General features: G+C 40.1%; 1 protein-coding gene across 1 annotated transcript in view; it reads left to right on the forward strand.

Moving 5' to 3' along the window:
* The first annotated feature begins 7,758 nt into the window (after window positions 1–7,758).
* si:cabz01090165.1 (uncharacterized protein LOC100333421 homolog) overlaps window positions 7,759–21,517 on the forward strand; it is a 74,875-nt gene continuing 61,116 nt past the window's right edge. The window contains exons 1-3 of the mRNA XM_042414260.1: window positions 7,759–7,855; window positions 15,611–15,890; window positions 19,480–19,680. Of these exons, the coding sequence (XP_042270194.1) occupies window positions 15,624–15,890; window positions 19,480–19,680 (468 nt within the window). The 5' untranslated portion in view covers window positions 7,759–7,855; window positions 15,611–15,623. The remainder of the gene's footprint in view (window positions 7,856–15,610; window positions 15,891–19,479; window positions 19,681–21,517) is intronic.

Raw genomic sequence — 21,517 nt, forward strand, 5'->3', positions numbered from 1 at the left:
TACTGGTGTGGTGTCCATTATTATGTTCGGTGTTTGAGCCAGCCGTAACATAATAATGGGGGCTCGTCCAGGATATGAACATGGGACCTCTCGCAATGCATATGGCCAACATTTCCTATTGATCCCTTTAGGTTGATCATCTGTCTGGCAGGCACCTGTGCTGATTAGTGGGCTGAGTTTATATAGGCAGGTCCTCTTTGTTCAGCTCTCTCTCTCTCTCTCTCTCTCTCTCTCTCTCTCTCTCTCTCTCTCTCTCTCTCTGTCCATCATGCTGCAGCAGCATCTTTCTGGTGCTAGGTATCTGGTCTTCATTTATTCATCCATTTTCATTAAGTTACTTTAATAAATTCACATGTAGTACATTCCTACTGGTGTGGTGTCCATTATTATGTTCAGTGTTTGAGCCAGCCGTAACATAATAACGGGGGCTCGTCCAGGATATGAACCTGGGACCTCTCGCAATGCGTTTGGCCAACATGGTTCAAAACTACAATTTGGACATTCACCATAAGAAAGGCCAGGAAAATGCTGTAGCTGATGCTCTGTCTGTGTGTACGAATAATGTCACATTTAAGTGCCATCTTTATGGGGGGAGGAGTGTTACATCCTGTTTTGTTTTGGTGTTTCCTATTGATCCCTTTAGGTTGATCATCTGTCTGGCAGGCATCTGTGCTGATTAGTGGGCTGAGTCTATATAGGCAAGTCCTCTTTGTTCAGCTCTCTCTACGTCTTCTCAGTTGCTGAACTGCAAGTGTAAGAGTTGAGATGTATTGTACTGTAAGGGACTATTTGTAATATATATAGCCTCATTATGAGGGTGATTGTGAACATCTTTTTGTACTTTGTCACTGATGTTACTTAAAGTATTTATGGCTGGTGACCAATGAGAGTAATCTCTATGAAGTGAAGCATGGAGAGAGCACAGCGAGCGAAAAAAACAGATGATAAATAAAACAGAAAAAATTAATAACCACTTTAAGATATTGTTTCCTGTAATGTACCAGCAGCAGTGAGCACTGATCCTGAGTGTTGATCCACTGCACCGCTTCCAGAGATAACACGATGAAGACACAGACCATTAGTTTGCTGTAATGACTGATGGCCTAATTCTGTCAAACCTCCCAGGATGTGTGAAAGAGACACAAAATCACATCACTCTGCTGATATTTCTGCGGTGCATTAACTGATGAGAGCTTCTCCTAATTGATATCAGTGAACTATCACCATCTCTGACTTTAACTCATTCTGATTGGGCTGGTGGCTGGCAGTGATAATGGTATTCCTGTTTGTTCAGGAGATGAGCACTTCAGTCTGGGAAATGCAAATGCTGTGATAATGTCACCAGAGGGGTCCTGAAGCCTACTGAGATTACACACTGTCATTAGGAATCTACAAAGATGACTTCCTCCCTCGCCGCTGAGAGGAAAGCTACACTTGAAATTAGTTCCTCTTTTCCTGGCTGACTTTTTTTTTTACCAAACTATCAATGTGTAAAGTGATTTGAATTTAAAGCAGGCAGCTTCATAAAGTAATACATTAACCAATGTTAGTGAAGAAGCTGCCACTAGATTAATATGCTTACCATTTTACCTGAAGGTTGCTAGATCTCCCAAAAATAAGAAAATCAATGATATGTGTGTCAAGAAGCCCATGAACAAAAAACTTTACTCCACAGTGGTTTCATCTTTAACATTATCAGATTACAACCCTATCGCCAGAAGAAAGCGTTGGCATTGAACGTCTCTGAAAACCACAGAAACGTTGAATATATACATTTCAACACATGTAATACCTATCATATCAACATTTCTACAAATGTATCATATCAACATTTCTACCCGTTGAATTATGGTGTTTTATGGTGTGACAATGCTGTGGTTAAGGTCTGGTTAGGTTTAGGCACAAAGCCCACTTGGTTAGGGTTAGGGTAAGATCATAGTTTGGGTTAAAATAAAGTAAAAAAATAAAATAAAAACGGCCGATGTCGCACTAAAAACACCCGGTTTTCTCGCCAGAAAAACGGCTGCAAATGTCCTGACGTCTCGCTAAAAACACCCACTTTTGTCATTTGAAACGGGAAGCGGACATTGGTTTCAAGGTGGTCTCGAACTGTACTCTCTGCTGACTTCCAACTCACTGCCAAGAAAGTGTCTGCTGTCGTCACCAGTTCCATAAGACCAGGATCTGCTAATTTTGCTCATACAGTCCATATTACAGTACACTTTGACACTGAAAAGACCCGGCTTAATGGCTGAGTTGCCTCCAGTGTCAACCATGTGGTCATAATGATCCTATAATAATTATAAAATAACTCTCAAGTAAGTGTCCTTATGTATGAACCCATGTTTAACCTTCCAGTATTGAGCAGTGTCAGTTTGAAAGAAGGTCTGAAGGAGAAGAAGAGGAGGTTCTAGCGCCTCTCTGGCCAACAATAAGCGTCAACATTGGCTTAATCAGCTCCACGAACACCATCGCTTGTATAAAGTGTAACTTCCTACTAGATTTTCTTTAGAGGAAAAGCATTGCTGTGCTGATCTCAGTGGTTTGAAAGATAAAAGTCTGTCAAACCTCTACTTTTTTGTGGTCTGGTTCAGTCTGTGGGGTAGCATTGCACTATAGAGCACTGCACAGTGAAGTGCTGTAATGCACAGAGTGTGGAAAGAGCCTGTTGTTACCAGTAGTTGGCAGCACACACAGGGTTGTTAGACTGGATGCAGTTACTCTCTAAAAAAAACGTAACTTCAGATACATAATATGTGGAACAGGAGACAGTGAAAGCATGCTCTTTCAGCATAAGAGAAGCTGTTAAATAAAGGGACTAATGTGATAATGTCAGTCAGATGTTACTCAGAAACAGCCTGCATGTTCCAACAGCCTTCCCTGGAAACATAAATAAATATCAGCATTGATCAGAGCTGCTGAGTGCAGGTTGTTGAGCTGAACAGTTAACTTCCATCACATTATTTGTTGCTTCACACAAGGCACACACACACCAAAATCACTGATTGCGTGCAATCCTGTGATCAAACAGGAGCAAACACAATGTGCTGTCTGGACAAAAGCCAAAATTCATTGATTTGGAGAAGTGCAATGTGAGTGATCAAAGGCTTATTAAATTGAATTTTTATGAAAGGAGAACCAGATTTCTGTTTGACTTTGATCTTTGTAGCCTTTGAGGCAGATTCTGCGCTGCTGATGAGCTGCGTTCACAGCGAGCAGAGCTGCTGGACAGTGATTGATATTGGCTGCAGTGGCATTAATATGAATGACAGTTTTCAGGCATCCATCACTGCAGAGAAAAGAGCAACAACAATGATGAGCCCATGTGTAAGCTTTGTGCATGTACATCCACAATGCATGCTGAACAGTGTCCTCAATCCAGTAGATGTCAAAAAACTTGTAGATAATGATGGTTTTATATGGATAGAAGAAGAACAAAAATATTAGCTTTCAAGTCTCCTTCAGCTTTTGACATGTCATGTATAAATTAATATAAAAACTTTTTATTCTAGCCTGAAAACATCCACAGTCCACTGACTCATGTTTGGTAATGCTACCTTAAATAACCTTACTGCAGTGACACGTGTAGTGGTACTAGTACTGTTTCGTATCACCAAATAATGGAAAAATAGTAGGTCAAAATAACTACTTGATAAAATCAATCGTGGTCATTGTTAAAAGAAACCTGTCATTACAGACTGTGTAATAATGTCACACTATTTCCTCTTTTGTTGAATAAAAGTCATGTTTTTTCCATTTGCTGAAAGGACTGATGCTGTTATTTTTCAGTCTCTCATGTGTAAATGCAGAATATTTTAGTGCAAATGTGCGTTCTCACCTGTAAAATCATTCTCACCTCGACACACAAACATCACAGACATGCTAGGTTGACCCTTAAGGGCAACACACACATCAAAACACCTGCACTTACAGTATGTAATCCTAAACACCAGCCCTGCATTAAGATATATCACTGTCCTGTTTGCAGATATCAGATATAAGCCTTGATGCTGCAAAACAACATCAGTTTTTATCACATTCACTCCCCAGATTGAAAAATCCCAGCTACTGTACTGTTAAATACTTCTTCTGTCTTATACAATATGGCTGCTGTGTGTCTCCTGTAAGTTTTTTTGGAATTGTCCCCTAACCTCAACCATCTGGTTATTATTGTAAGCATGATGATGAAGGTCTCCTCAGCTTAAGGAAGTAGTCACTTGATCCATGATCATCTTTCCCTAAATGTAACCAAACCTGCACTGTCACATTGTTTCTATGTGCAATTCTGCAGTGTTTGGACCAACAATGTATTTTGTCATTTAATTTGGAGGATTTGTTGCATAATTAAAAATGTTCAGATATGATTTGATCTTACAGACTACAAGCATTTTTTATACTGCATTTGAAAACAGATGTTTTCCTGTAGGTGTATTTAAATATCAATGGTTGAAGAGCAAAACCTCCTATCTGAAAAATGCACTTTTTTGAGAAAACTTGTTTAAAAAAAACTTGTTTTCTTGCTATTTGTTAAGGATACCCAATACACAATACACTGTTTTTGGACTATATCACTTTATTATGTGGCATTGATTACGGTATGTTTGTATGGTTATTACAGTATTGTTAACACATAATATAGTAATATAGTCCAAAAACAGTGCATTATGTATTGGGTATCCTTGATAAGTGCAAGAAAACAACAAGTTTTTTTTAGTTTTTCAGATAGAAGGTTTTGCTCTTCGGCCATCGATTTGTACTATTGAGCCAGATGTGGTAACTTCTGCAATACTGTTGGGTGTAGTTATAGTGCAACAGAGCACACTATACTGAGGAGTCACCATTAAGTTTAATAGACTTAAAACTTTGAAACTGAAGAGGTCAGTTAAACAATGCAACAATTATTTAAATGATTATGAATTAATCAGCATGGAAAGGAAGAAAAAAATACAACTCCCATGAAAATTTACCATTAAGGCAGAGCAGCGCTTATGCATTGTAATTTTCTTTTATGTCGATGATCATTTTACAACTTTTAGTTGTATTATGTGCTGTCTAAAAGCAGCTTTCTGCCCTGCGGTTATTATCAATATGTCCGACCTTAAACCCACAATTGTCTGGGGCTCATGGGAAATGATGTTCTTTAAAGGCTGTTAGAAAGGTAAATATTAATAAATAATGGTATCATCATCCTTCTCTATTCCTATGGAGTGAACCAGAGGACATACCGTTGAGTAAGGTTATGTTCCAAAGCTGGATTTCAGTAATTTTCTTAACTACAAATATCAGAGTCTTATTTCTGTTTCGTTTCCACCCCAGGTAGACTACAGCAGCAACCGCATTAGCAGAAGCCTAATGGGTATCATTTAGACAACAGATTACACAGATCATTACATACATTCAGGATTCTCTACATTGCAGAGATGCAGCAGAGGTTTTAAGCAGCCCTCTGTCTGCAGACATCTCACCATGTCATTGGTATGAATAGTAACACTCAGTCTGTATTAATATGAATGAATTCTGCTCAGACATCCTCTACCAGCGCCGCTCCATCATCACTAGTTGGCCCTGTGGATGTCAGTTATTATTGATTTTAATCCTATTTGAAATGCATCATTCAGGCAGCATCAACATTGAGCTGACTGTGTCAATGGAGCTCTGTGAGGCAGACAGACACACACAGACAGACAGACGACAGGCGGAGAATCAGGCAGGCATGATGTGGCGGACTGATGCAGCGCTGTACCGATGACATTAGGTCGCTAATGTGTAATAACCCGCCCAGGAACTACCGATGAAAATTAGCTCATTAGCTAAACTCCGGCACATTAACATTGATGTGGAAATGTTTATTAATGTGCACTCAGATAAATAAATAAATAGAGTATTGAACAAAATAACTATCATGGCAATCCATCAAACTGTTTTTGAGATATTTCAGGCTGAACCAATGTGTTCGGCTGACTGACAGACAGACATTTCCATCTCTAGACCCAAGCTGCTAGCATGACTAAAAACCTCATGTTTTGTTACATAAAGACAGTATACATACGTACGTGTCTAAACATAAGCATAAAAAACATTTATCTCGCCCATGTTGCTACAAGAAGAAAGTGTAGGACAACTAGGACCTTACAAAAGCGTCCTCATTATGTTATTATGATGAATAACTTCAAATTTTCTCTCAAAACATACTGCATTTGCTGTATATAAATGTGATTTCTAGAAGACAGTATTGTTATGAGAATACAGCAAAGACATTTAATTACAAAATGAAAGCAGCAAGCTACAGTTTCAGCATGTAGAATGTTAATGGGGTAATTCTGTATGGATTACAGCAGTGAGAGCATGTTCAAGATAAGGATGATAGCAGCAGAGCTTATTGAGACCAAGAAGAAATGAGTTCAGAATATTTACAATATGATAAATATGAAGTGTTTGTCCCTGATTCGCCTCCTTCAGTCCTCATGTTTCTTTCTATCTGGTGTCTGTCATTCTTTCTACCTCTGTTTCTCTGGTTTCAGCAAGTATGCGGCTCGGTTTAGCACAGTGGCCTCCCCCCCTTTTTCCATCAGCCTTGAGTGTGTGTGTGTGTGTGTGTCTGTGTGAGCACATGCTTGTTATATGTGCGTGTGTTTTTGTGTGTGCACGTTTCAGCTGATGTGGTGCAACATCCCCACCAACTGGTCGGTAACATAAATGATGTTTCCTCTTTCTCCTGTCTTTCCGTTCCCACCTTGCTCTTGCCCAGCCTTCTCTTCATCAACCTACTCATCCTCTTCTTCGTCCTCTCCTCCCTCTCTCCATCCTTTATACTCGCCTCTTCCTGGTTGTGCTCCTCCTTCTCTGTCCCTCCTCTCCTCTCTTCCTCCTATAGTTTGACCATCTCTCAGCATATTTCACTTCCTTCCTTCTGCCCATTTGTTGTTGTTCATCTCAGTCTATAAGCTGAAATAATTGACAGGCCCCTCAAATGTGTGTAGGTGTGACTGTGTTTGTGCTTACTGGTGTGTGTCTTCTGGTGTTTTTTTTTGTGTATGAATGACTTTATATGAATGAACATTTGTCAAAAAGCAGGACAATTAACTTAAAAAAGAAGATAAAAGCAAGACAACTGGAGAGAAAAAAACAAACAAATAAGTAAAAGCAGCACCAGGATCTAGCAGCAGTGTGTCAGGTAGATGAGTGAAGAAGGTGGGACCCAAACGCAAGAGACAGCAGGCAGACAGGCAGGATACGATGCAGAATAGTTATTGAACAATATAAAGTCACTGGAGACACTGGGAACAGGAACCAGGAACAAAGACCACAAACGCAGGAACACTGAAGATACTAAGACACAGGAACAAGGGACAGAAACACAGGAAATAAACGAAGAACAAATGCAGACGACTCAACAAAGACATGAGGTAATCAACAAAGGTAGGGAAAACCCAGGAAGTAAAGCTAACAAGACACAAGGAGAAAACATTTCAAAATAAAACAGGAACTGAAGTAATCAGACAACAGGTGACACAACACATGGGCAGACTGGGAGCTGATAAACTGGGGAAGACACTAGGAGCAGGGCTGGGCTAACAGGGGTGATGCAGGGCAGGTGAGAGGACGTGCACATAAACACAGGAGGAAACACACAAGGGAAACAGAGAAAACCAAGAGAACAACAAGAGAAAAAACAAAGTCCAGGCAGGATGTGACACAGTGCAAAAGGGACGTGTGTGTGTGTGAGTGAGTCACAATCCATGGGAGGGATGTGTTGGAAGCCACAGCTGTGGAGTAAAAGCTGTTCCTCAGTCTGTTTGTTCTGGTTTCTGAACTGTTTGTCGGACAGCAGCAGGTCAAACAGGGAGTGGCCAGGGTAAGTGGTGTCTCTGATTATGTTGCTTGAATTCTTTCCAAGTCTGCTGGCATAGATGGTGTCCAGTCGTGGGAGCCGCCTTCATACCACACCGTAATGCAGTTTGTTAGGATGGTTTCAACTGTGCCCCTGTAGAAGTTCAGCAGCAGTTTCTGTCTGTCTGTCTGTCTGTTTCAGCTTCCTGAGGAAGAACAGTCTTTGTTTGTGAGGTGTTGATGGTTCACGTCAGCTGTTTTGACATGATGACTCCAAGGAACTTTAGGTTTTCCACACTTTCCACTACCTCTCCATGTATGTGGAAGGGGAGGTGCACTCTGTCCTTAGTTCTTCTGTAGTTTATGATCATCTCTTTTGTTTTTATTGGTGTTAAGGACCAGGTAGTTGTCCACTCAGTCAGATGATCCACTTCAAGCCAGTAGACCATTTCTTCATCATCTGATATCAGGCCAACCTAACCCTAACCCCAAACCCTAAACCCTAAACCTAACCCTAACCCTAAACGTAACCCCAACCGATTAACCCTAACCCTAATGCCCTAACCCTAACCCTAACCCTAACCCCAGAAACAGACATTAGTTTACAGTCAAGTGACAAAGACAAAGTGGGAATTATGACTTGTCCTTTGGGAGCAAAGAAGGAAGTCACCTTAACAAAGTAATGAGTTTAACCCTAACCTTGAAGTTTCCACAACCTGAGGAAAGTTGTGTTTGTGCCTAAACCTAACCAAACCTTAACCGTAAAACCGTAAGTTTGTTTTGTGCTTATGCTGTTTTTTTATTTTGGAGGTTAGTTACAAGACAACGTGTTTTGTTGATTATTTGGAAGACTTATATTTTGTCTTTATGTGTTACCTGTTCAGCACCTGTGAGCAATTTTTATGTTTTGCTTTAAAGCAGCTATAATTGCTTTTTTTCATAATAACAATGTATGAGCTGACAGTACAGCAATGTGTTGGCCGTAGCTCATATTGATGAACCTACAGAGAATTATCAGCAACTCTGCAGCTCCCCTAAGCTTTACAGAGCTTTATAGCAAGTTTCAGCTCATTGTTTAGCTATCCAGCTGCAACTTTACTGTTTTGGTTCACTCAGTGCCACTGCAGTGCTGTTTTTGGCTGCAGCAGGCAGCTGTTTTCAGAGAAAAAGCTCTAAAAAGCCACTGTACACTACCTGTTCAGCAGCAAACGGCAGTTAGCTGTAGACTAGCTGGTGAAGATAGTGGAGCATTTAGCAGCTAAAGAGCCAGATATTTCCCTCAGGAGTTGGTAGACAGCAGGCAAAGGCAAAGCTAAAAGAGAGCAAATACTGAACTTATATTCACCAGGTGGACAGAAACACGACTCCAAATGAATGATAATGTTTCTCTTTAACTGCTAGATGTTCAACATCTCAACTTAAAAGGGAATGATATGTCGTGCTGTGTTCACAACTTGTTTCCACTGAAAACAAGAGGCCAAAAAAAATTCAGTTAATGCAGAGTTGTTATTTTTTGTAAGTAAACTCACATCAACCTGTACAGCTGTAAACATCTCACCAGGTGTCCACGTTCTTAATCCTGCCCGCAAAGCTCTGATTGGCTCAGTTGTTTCTCCAGTCAGCTGTCAATGAGCACAACACCAGAACTATTTAAATCGGTGAAAACAGTTAGAGGTGTGGGCATCGATTTAAAGGTCTGGAACCACACAAGCGTTAATTGTGACTATTCTATCCAGGTTCAGTGATTTCCAAAAGATTTCTCCAGGTGCTCCAGTTCCCTCCCCCGTAGTGTAAAGACATGCACGTTGGGTTAATTTGTGACTCTTAATTGTCTGTTGGTGCGAATGTGAGCATGAATGGTCGTCTGTCTATATGTTTGCCTCTCATGTAGCATTACTTTCAAGTCACAGAGATGAGCATCTCAAACTCAGAAGGTCATTTAACAACATTTAGTGCTGGTTTGTAAGTTTTTCTTTCAACCATCTGTATGAAAAAATACTCAAATGAAAGACTTTTAACACATTTCCCAAGTTACGGCTCTATTTCCTAATCCAAATAAGATGGTAGCTGCAAAGTACATGACCTTGCTCCTGTTTTATTGGTTTATATTGATGTTTCTTCCTATAATTTCTGATTTTCATTCAAAATGACACATATTTTATTTTACTTGTATTGCCAGGATACAGTGCTTTCCATTCTGGCTATCCATTTTTTTTTTTTTTTTTTTTTTTTTAGAAAAACAGATACTTAGTTCTGTGACTCAAGTGTAATGTGAAATATCACCGTTATAAATGCTTGTGTTCATGGATAAAAATAAATGGATGGAAATAAAGAACAGAGACAAGCACAAAAAATTAAAACGTTGATTCTCTCGTTAGTGTCTCTGTATGTTTGGAAGTCAGTGTTAATTTAACAGGCTGTTCCACCAGTCATGAAACTCAATTGATGTGTAAATTAACATGTCAACTTCCAATCATATGTTTCATTATCATCTCATGTATGTAATGATCTCTCCATTTTACAAATGACACATTGCACATGGATGTCATTTCATTATCATGTGTGGGGGGAAAAAAACACGTATATGTATTATTAGACACATTATTTTTACATAAGAAGAAGATGATGATTAGGAAAACTTGATAGATAGAAGTGGGCAGAGATGGGTGGAGTAGAGAGGATCGGGGGGAGAGATGCATAGAAAAATAAAAGATGGAGATGGAAGTTATTTGGAGAGATGGAGGAATAAACAATCTTATCTAGACAGGAACTGAGAAACAGATGCAGAGGGATGGATAACGACAGCGATTCAGACAGAGGAAGAGAGAGCGATGGTAGGATGGGGAGGGAAGAAGGATGAAGGGAGGGTGCGTCAGAGAAGAGAGGAATGACAGGAAACAGCTGAAAAGAGTTTAAGGAGAAAGACAAACTCATATTGGAAAAGAGGGATGACAGGAGGGTACAGGCAAAAAAAAAAAAAAGATAAGTGGAGGGATAGAGAAAGGGAGCGATGCAATTGAAATGAGAAGCACTTTCAGTTAAGGAGAGAGTGATGAAAGGGACGGAGGAGAGGGCGACAGAGATGGAGGAGTGCCTGTAGTCTGAAAAAGAGCTGCTTTGCAATTTTCTCACGCTGAGCCGGCCTGACTGAACAAATTAAATCTCTTCTCAGAGCACTAGTGTTCCTAAGAGACTCAGCATCACACTGCACCTAAAGTCTACTGCAAAATTAAATAAAGATCATCTTATAAAAGTAGACGTTTTAGTGTTTCATCCACAACGTCAGAACTTATCTTATTGATTGTTTACTATTATCTATATATTTTCACAAATCTGTCCTTAAAGGTGTAATGTGTAATTATTCCGTATTAAAATGTCTAAAAACAACTAGACCTATGTTATATATGTTGTTGAGTTGTACTTACATTATCCCAAATGTTTCCAACAGTTTTCAAACCCAGAGAAATCTGTAATTTAATCAAAGTAACGGACCGTTTCATTTGGTCGCCTGTCAATGGCATCATACCTCCTCTACCAAAGAGTAAACACGCACAAGATGCATACGGCGGCGCTGTGTTTGTCCGCTACAATGGCGTCTACCAAAGAGTAACTTACACACATACAAGATAATACATCGGTGTTGTGGTTGTTCCACACAAACTGTTAAAAATTGACTTTTATTCAGTTTTAAGTCACATTTTCATAATAAATTTAGGTGGTTTTTAACTATATCTTTGAGCCGGAAGAAGGATTTTAGTCATCTGACGTCTGGATCTTAAGTTACATTAGCAGCAGCTCGGCTAACAGCCCCTCCAGGAAGTCCAGTGGTCGCCGGACATCATTGGAGAAACATTGATTTTTTTAAGTGAAACAGCTTTAATTAGTGTTTTAACGATTTTAATCTGTGTGTACGTTTGTTTTTGGAGAGGAGGAGACCCCTCGCGGCTGAAATTGAAAAATGAACATTGAAACATGTTTTTTTCTTGCTGTAATCATTCCTCCTGTTCATACTGACCATTAGAAGATCCCTTTATAATACACTTACAATGGAAGCGATGGGGGACAAATGTAGCATTAACATATAAATTACATATAGATGATGTACTGTACCAAGAGCCATATATGTTGTGAAGTTATTAACTATATCTACAATGATAGATGAAGGTCCCTGAGTTCACTATGAGCTTTCTGGTTTCAATATGAGCATAAAGTGTTGCAGAGGGGATTAAATGAATAAAGCAATAAACAAAACCAGTCTTGTTTTTTTCCTATATACTCCCCATGGAACCCACTCGAAAATGAATTTTTTTGTCCATAGAATTTCTGATATTACTGAGCCTGGTGAAGACAGGAGCAGCCACAGTGGATGTCGAGTTAATCCGGTTTATTATAATTTTCTAGTGGCAATAATAACATGAATTTTATAAGTTGAACATGGTGACATCTGTAAGAACAAGCGGTCACGGTGAAGTGGTCATGAAATATGAGTAGTCAGATGATCAGACGGGTTGGAAACAAACCAACAATTTATTTTTGAGGTGTAAAGTGAGCCTACTTGAAATGTCACTAATAACTCACTGCATGCAAACTACAGCAGGTACAGCTGATCAGAGTCGTAGCTGTGATGGATGTCGGCTCTTTTACCGCTCCTGTTTCTTCACCCGAGTTCCTCCACCTTATTCTTGAGGAGCAGGACAGATATGTTGGAAGTAATTCATCCATTAACCTTTCACTCCTTCCACAAATTGCCATCACCAGAAACAGAAAAAAAGCTTTTTCTCAGATTGTTCCAGAAAATCACACCCGCTCTCTTCCTCCTGTTTGGTACCGTAAAGCCCTCCAGCAGGTATCCCTCCAAATCTGACAGAAGCTCACGGGGGGCTAATTTGTCCACATGCTAATGTATCTCTCAGTGAGGTGAGAAGTGGAAATAATTAGGAGAGATGGATGGAAAATGAAGTGACCGAAATTACATTTGTAGTTTGTTTTTGTTTTTTTCAGGCTTGACTGAGCTGATTCTTCTCTGAAAAGTCAGTTTCATGTTTTACAGTATGTCTTCAGGGGAACATGTGAGACTCTTTGAAAAGAATTACTGAATTACATTCATCTGACACCCACGTGTTGTCTACTTCGTCCCGATATTCTCTCAGATGTGTTGGTGAAAAGGCAAAAACAATTTCAAAGAAAAAAGATGCCTACCGACCTGAATAGATGCTCCAAAAAGAAAAAAAGCTTTATTGAGAATAACACAGTTTTTCGGAGGTTTTCATCAGGTCTACTCAGCATGTGACGACAGACACAGACTATACCTATTTCAACCAAAGTGTAAAATCCCAAGTCAATGACAGTATTCCTAGATAGCAAAATTGCTTTGGCCCAGATCTGGCCCACATACTGTGTGGAATGATGGCAGTCGGGCAGACCGCTCCTGTTTCCCAGATCTGGGCCACAAGCAAGCCGTATATCAACTAGAACTGACCCACATCCAGAGTATACACATACCTGAGAGCACCTCATCTTTGCCATAACACGCACACATTTGATTTGGGATATTTGGGCCATGTTTTTACACTATTTTACATCTGGGCCAGAAGAAGAAGGCCAGCAGTGCCGCATCATCGCCTGAAGTGGTCCGCTACTGTATGCTATCTGGGTTGTCAGTCACATCAAATACTTCAGTCACTAAAAGCAAGCTCAACCTTTATATTGTGAAAACGTTTCACCTTGAATGCGACTGAAATTCTGTGAGGTTTAAAATATTTTCACTCAAGTGACAAATGTGTGAATTCCAGATGTTGTTCCTTATTGCCGGAACATCTTCCGTGCTCTCATTCCCACCGCGTGAAGACTCCTCAATTACCCATTGACATTTCAGTGTTGGGTTTTGAATTCTCCTGATAATTTCCTACTGAATTTATCCCATATCTCCATTACATCTCTCCCCTTTTACTTCCTCACATTTAGCTCCGTATCCTGCACTCTATGCTGTTATGAGGACATTCGCAGACTTCCTGTTCTGTTCTGTTCTGTTCTGTTCTGTTCTGTTCTGTATGCCGCGCGGCAGTCGAGTGGAGTCGAGGCACAGTTTGAATATTTCAGCACAGTAAATAAAAGACTGTGTCTCTTTCCGCTGTTATTTGCAATCGACCTTCCTCCAGTCATCCGGCATCAACTCAGAGGGACTTTTCAGAGGGTGTGTACACGTGGGAGTCCACACGCACACACAGGCGTGAATGTGAGTGTGTGTCTTTCTTTTGCATATGTCATTCCGCTTGTGTGCCTGTGTGTGTGTGTGTGTGTGTGTGTGTTCTTTTTCTCCTTGTATGTATGAATTTATTCAGCACTCAGCACTGAGCTGAACGTACAAAGCGAACGGAGAGGAAATCAATATCAATGTAAATGTATTCCTTTATTGCTTTGGTTGGAAAGTTGGTTTAGTCTCATTTTCATGCAAAAAAAAAAAAAAAAAACATCTATGAAATTTATGAAGTGAGACAGACAGCCACGCAGAGCATAATTTGTGTTGTTTAATGTTCTGCTTAGATTGTAATCATGAGAGTGCAGTGAGCTTAATTGATGATATAAGCACTGTTTACTTTCACTTTCCCAGGACAACTTACTCAGCAAGAAAAGAAAAACTCCTTCAGTTTACCCCCCTCCTCCTCCTCCTCCTCCTCCTCCTTCCTCTCTTGCTCTCTCTGCTGCTGCTGTCACTCCCTGCTCTGCCTCCCCTCTCTCATGAAGCTTTTATTATAATACGTTTTGTTCATCTTTCATACAGGAAGGATTTTTGTGTTGTTATAAGATATAAACAAGACTATGATGTGAATTCCTGGATATTAAATGTTTATTGGCAATTTTCTGTAACGTACTGAAGTAGCATATCACATGATATGGTTAAGCTATGTTTGAGTCTAAAAAAAAGCTTATAAATGTAGTTGTAAGAACAATACTTTCCGCTCGTATCTTTGGGTGTTTGATTTGACTGAGAACTTAATTGATTTTAATTATCTGTTAACTAATTATCTAATTATCTGTTAACCCCCTCTGCTTTCATCTGTTTCTATCTGCAGATGTCTGTAAACATATGGTCTCATCCATATGTTTACGTAGGGTTAGCATGCAAGGCTAAAAGTCAGCTGTTATATCCGTGCTGTGACATCTTCCAGAGCTCACAAACACCGTAAACACACCTGTCACCCGCGCAGCATGGTGCTGTTAAATGGGAAACACCGTGGCTACACCTTATATTTATACAGTGTATGGGCTACATACAACACGGTGCAGCTATGCTAACGATGCTAGCCATTGTGTAGGCAGGGGAAAAAAATGGATCTGTCACATCTCTTGTATCTGCAGGTTGGTTGTCCTGATTTATTTTGAAAGAGCAATGGCCAATGAGGAAACTCCAATACTGGGCCGGCCAGCCAATGGTGTAACTTCATCACTCAGTCAGTCAGTCAGTCAGTCAGCCAGTCAGTGAGGGACAGTCGATGTTATAGGGCTGTGTCTGTGGCCAATGTCACATATTCTGCAGCTTTTATCTCTTATACTGTTGCTGTGAAGAATCATTTTCATCCGTGGAGTTAGTGTATGTGACAGTTTTAAAGGGGGAAAGATGAATCTACAAATCAAATCAAGGAGCGATGACTTGGATGAAGCATTCAGTTTTTACATTTGAACCCTGGAAGTCATTTACAGGCCTCTGAAGGATTGAGAGTTATGTGCAACAAGCTGCGTGAACTGACCTCTGCTTCCGTTTCTCTTTTCTCTGTTGCAGCAGGAGAGTAACCATGGATGTCGTCTCCTCGCTGGTCCGCCCTCTCCTTCTCCTCCTCGTCTTCGTCCTCCTGTCCTCCCTCCCCTCCTGTTCTCCCTCCATGCTGTGTCCAAAACGGTGCACCTGCCAGAACCTGCTGCCGTCCTACACGGTGCTGTGTGCCAAGACGGGTCTCCTCTTCGTCCCGCCCAACATTGACCGCCAGACGGCCGAGCTCAGGCTGATGGACAACTTCATCACGACGCTGAGGCACCGCGACTTCGCCAACATGTCCAGCCTGGTCAGAGCTCATTTTCCTATAAATCTCATGATTTTTTTGTGTGTTTTTTTTTTTTTACCTTGCAGCCATTCATGTTCACTTTGATTTGAACAACCAGTAGTTTCTGCCAAGCATTTTGATAAGAGTGTGATCCAACTGTGCTGTTGTTTTGCTTGATTTATTGCTGTTTTGCCGTTTTGTTTTTGTTTGGGTTGCCAGCAAGCTAGTCAACAAACACATTTGTTTTTGTGTGTTGTTCTGAGTTGTGTCATTCTATTTCAACAGGGTTGTTTTAAAGCTGTTGTCTCAAAGCCCTAAAGACCATATTAAATATATCTATTCTGATATATCTATTCTTGCCGTTATCTCCACCTGCAGTAAAATGCCGGTGTAAGCAGCAGGTATACATCATTTATCTAAAGACTATCAAAAGGCATTCTGTGAAATAGTAGTGGGACATCTGTCGCTGAAGCATAAGGACGTGAGGAAGGCTGAGCAACGAAAAGAGTAAATTCCATCACTTGTAGGGTTGTAACGGTACACAAAATCCACCGAAACAGTTTAGTTGTGCTGCAGTGGAAAAGTTAAACAAGCTTTCTGTTTCCTGCAAGGAGTCAGGACACCTGCTGACAGCTGTTTTATGCTGATTTATAGTCTAACTGTATATAAAGTAGTTGAAACTAGCTCCACCTCCAGCAGCTACAACAGTAACATGCTGCTCTAACACTGATGCTTCAGTATAATAATCTAATGATGTCATATATAATAATATATCAGTCAGAGGGACCAAACCACTACTTTTACTTTCATATTTTTTAAATACATTTTTCTTTCTCAGAACTGGTTCTTACGACGTGCTGTTTATTGTTTTTCTGAATGGCTTCACTCAATGGCGGAGTGAAAAGCCAACCATCACAGGGCAGGGTGACGGAGAGACGTGGTATCATTTTACTATAGATATTTTAATAATAGTGTTGCACTCAGTCAGTGTTATGAGTCTCTCGTTTGTCATTTTGACAGCAGCGACACCACAGGGAAACCAGGATAAACAGGCTAGCTTGGCTAAGCCAGCTAGCATACACCTGTGAGCATGCTATAGCTAAGTGGTGCGTTGCCAAAACGATCCGGGTGGAACTTGAGCTCTAGAATTATTGTTCCGCATGTCGGACTAAGTGGATTATTAAACTGTTTTCACTGTAATTAGTAAGTTTAGGTCGTAGAGCGTATTCTCTAATCACAATAAATTGAATATCTCAGATGAGGATATCAGTGAGCTGATTCTGATGGACCCCAAAATCTAAAGTACAATCTGGACACTCCTTAGGAGCCTAGGCCACGGTCCAATGAAGAACTGTTCCCATTGGTTTGGTTCCATTTAACCATTCACAAGTACTGCAATGCGGCTCGAGTTACTAAGACTACTACACTACCTCCTGCCCATCAGCTAGGTTGTTTGGTTTTGTCAAGGATTTATGCATATGTAGTAGCGCACCGGGAGAGCGAGCACGAGTACCAACTTCCTGTGTCTCTAATCACCTGATAAGATAATAACAAGAACACAGTAAATTATTATTATCAGTGTGTGTTACAGAGGTCTCTTCTCCTCCTAGAAGTATGTTAGTATCTGACAGAGCCCTGGCATCAGGGCAGGTACACCTCTCGTTTGAGGCAATACTCCTTCTGTCCTAACCCATCTAATGTTGGGGCTTCTCTTGAGAGTAGCACTATTAATACATTACAGAATAGTTAATATGCAAGGGGCCTTATCGAAATATAATTAAAGAAACCTTGGATGAGTAGAGTTTAGCAGCCCAAAAGATGAGAGGAGGTTTCTGTCTTTCAGAAGATCAAGATGATCTACTTGGATTTATTCAGCAAAAAAGCAAAAGTACAAAAATACAAAAAAAATAGGAGGTAAAATATCAAAAATCCACCGAAGAGCTCAAAAACTCAAAGCCTGTCTTCCATCTCCGTCGAACCACAAGATACATGTCCTTTAATACTCCGGGACAATTGTCCTATCAGCTATCTGCACATATCATGCGTATATTGTTTAAAAGCATTTCATTGGTTCACGCATACATTCAAAGATATACATAAGAAGCTAATATGAGAAAGAAATTCAACAAGTCATCTTTACAATAGTGGCTATGCTATTCAGTTTATTAAGACAGACATACACTGACCCCCTGAAAGCTCTGAATCCATCAGTCCAATGATTGATAAGTCGAACACAGTTCAAGGTAGCTCCATGATGAATTATCAATGTCAGAAAAATACATACAAAGATACAAAGGTATCTTACAGTAGTCTCTTAACTGCTAAGTCCAGAGAGTCTTAATATATTATAGCCTGGAGCCGTCTCTGTAAGATCTCTGTAAGAAGAGAGTCAGAGAGCAGCGTTCACCAGACAATAACTCCATACACCGGCTGCAATTAAGAGAGATGGATGCAGCCTCTCACAAGACAGTACGCTCATATCCTGGAATAACATCTCCTTGTTCTCGGCGCTGCTCAGACACCCTTTTTTTCTCTCCTGGACAGAATGCACACAAAGGCTCCTGCCACTCTCACCTTACAATGGTAAATGTGAACAAGAAATTGAAAGCAACACTGTGAGGAGAATTTTCATGTTTATTCCACACTGAATGCAGAAAATATGAGGAACATCTTCTCCTTCCAACACAAATCTTACGGATTTCACCAATTAATTCCACTGCAATCATGGAACGGAGGCGCACACAGCACAAAAAAAAGAGAAATACCAACATTGTGGTGTTTAAACGTCAAATAGAGACTACCCGCCACAGCTGGAGACTTCCTCTGCGTTTGAAAAAATAAGTTTCCTCTCCAGTGTGATCACAACAGCACAGATGATGTTTGCTCACACACACACACACACACACACACACACACACAAGGCAGCGTGGGAAATGAGGTTTTAATCATTTGGCGGTAAGCGTGACAGAGGGCCACAGATGTCTCCGATGATCACGGTGCATCTCCAAAAACAGGTTTAACAAATGTGTGGGTGTTGATTGAACTTTGCTGGGTGTTAATAGAATATATTTTTTTGCATCTTCACACTTATTGGAATTCCTGGTACAGTCGAAGTATTTAACAGCCTACAAACTCCTGCTCTTGGCGGTGTGTTTTCTAATAGCATTATTTATTAATGAACCCCAGATTTTTTACCAATTTGTCTGTAAGCCAGTGCCTCATCTGACCCACAGTACTCTAGTATTAATTACTAATTTTATTATTAATGAAGGGTGATGGGGTGGCTTGGTGTTTAAAGGCCATCCTGTAACCTGACTGCCGGTCTAATCCCCACAGCCCTGAGTGTCCAACCTGCTGAACCGTCCTTAAGTGAAACATTGAATCTCTATTATCTCGAGGGTGGTGGCTCATCAGCTAACCCTGACCTTTGAACTCCCTGCACAGGAGGACAGAAAGAGTGTCACTCTAAAACATGGTACACCATTTGACAGAAGTGAAACCTTACTAAATTATTGCTGGCATGAAATTAAATCGTGGAGCTTTAAAAAGAATAGAAATTGGATAACTTAGTTGACAAATGTTTTCTTTAAATGTTTCTCCGCACGTCTAGATACATCTGACCCTGAGCAGAAACACCATCAGTCAGATCCGGCCTTACGCCTTCGCTGACCTCCAGGATCTCCACGCTCTCCACCTGGACGCCAACCGCCTCACCACCCTGGACGACTCCCATTTCCAGGGTCTGGTTAACCTGCGGCACCTCATCCTGGCCAACAACCAGCTGCACAGCATATCAGAGGGAGCCTTTCAGGTACGAATACTATACCTGAATCCTTTCTATGAGCAATATCACTGCATGTTTTGCAGTGATATTGCATGTTACTCAAGTCACTTTTACTACACTCATACTGTATTTATTTAAGAACTACACACTTTATTAGGGACTGAGCCCAAAAGGGTTTTTCGTGTGTTTGTTTGTTTCTTTCTTTCTTTATTATTATGCCACTTAAACCCTTAATTTGACCCCCTAAACATGCTCAAAAACTCACCAAATTTGGCACGCACATCAGGTCTGGTGAAAAATTTGATAAAATGTAAAAATGAACCCCCAAAGTGCCAAAATGTGCTCTCTAGCGCCACCTATGTAACTAAAATGGCCACCACGGCTCGTAGGAATGTCGTAGAGAGATCAAAATCCTAAATCCAACAGGAAGTCCGCAATTAGCCTTTCAAAATAAGACTTTGCCCCAATTTTGGCCCCCGAACAAACACTAAACAAAACTGCAGCTCCTGGAATGGCCATTTGAGGCTCTAAAAGCGAGTCAATCCTCATAGACCCCCATGTTAAAATGCCCAACTTAACAGCAGAAATAAACATGTTTACAGCTTATGTAAATATAAAGGGCTCATTCTAAGGTAACAAAAACACAACAATTCTTATTTTCAGATGATTATACACTAATTAAAACATACTTATGAATATTATATTCCATTTCTGCCAATAGATCCAACTAAATCTTACACACTGGTCCTTTAAATAAGCTTTTGTTACATATGCGTGTCACAGCAAACACATTCCAGCATGTGGATAGCTACTACGCAGCTTTTACTGCAGATCTTTTGTAAATTTCATGAAATGTTACTACTGCTACAGCTAAAAGAAATATTAATACTATTACTACTGTCCCACTACTACTACTTCTACTGCAATTACTATAATAGCTACAGTCATACTTGTGCTACCACTACTTGCTAACTTACTACTAACCAACTTATCAATACCCCATTCAGACTGATACAGTCTATCTGAATGGGTCGACGAGTGTGTATGAATATCAGGCAAGTAGTCAGATCTTCTTAAGTAAATGTAGAAATGCTACTAAAAGTTCTGCATTCAGAATTTTGATTTTTCTAACTAAGTATTTTGTGCAAAATGTACTAAAAAAACCAAAATACTAGTAGTAGTACAAGTACCTCAAAACTGAAGTAATATACTTGAATAAATGTACAGAGGAAAGTAACTGGCCGGGCGTTCAGTTTTTATGGGCGGGCCTGGTCCCCCGGGGGCTGTTACTGGTCGGTACTGTAGAGATAAACTAAGGCAGTATTTTGTTGAATTTAATCAACCTTCAAAAATCAATAAATCCACTCATTCATTCCTCCACTCATTTAAACCGAAGCTACTTAATGGCCGTGAAACAATGAGGCATCAAAAATGACCCATTAAAGTTCATTAACATCTTTATTATTTGAGTTATTTGAGACATGAATGCAAATTTTGACCCTTGGGGGCTGCCATATATAAGTCTAGGAGGAAAAACAGAGTAGTTTTTGATCATGGAGACTGAAGTTTCTCTTTCTCTCATTTTTACTTACTATTTACTTACAATTGGACCACACTATTTAGACAAAATTACCCAATTACCCTCTGCCTACACCAGTTGTAAATCATACTTTCAATTGAAATCTAATCTTTGTGGTGCTACATATTGAGTTTTGGCTTGCCAATAAGTAACAAGAATTTAGTATTTTATATTATGATTAACTAATTGTCCTAAAAAAGGACCAAAACAACTCTCTAAAATATTCTTATCATGCTGCTACCCACTCCACTCAGACAGTTTCTCTATGCTACAATAACAAAGTCA

This window comes from Thunnus maccoyii, chromosome 6 (assembly GCF_910596095.1).
Source record: "Thunnus maccoyii chromosome 6, fThuMac1.1, whole genome shotgun sequence".
NCBI lineage: Eukaryota > Metazoa > Chordata > Actinopteri > Scombriformes > Scombridae > Thunnus > Thunnus maccoyii.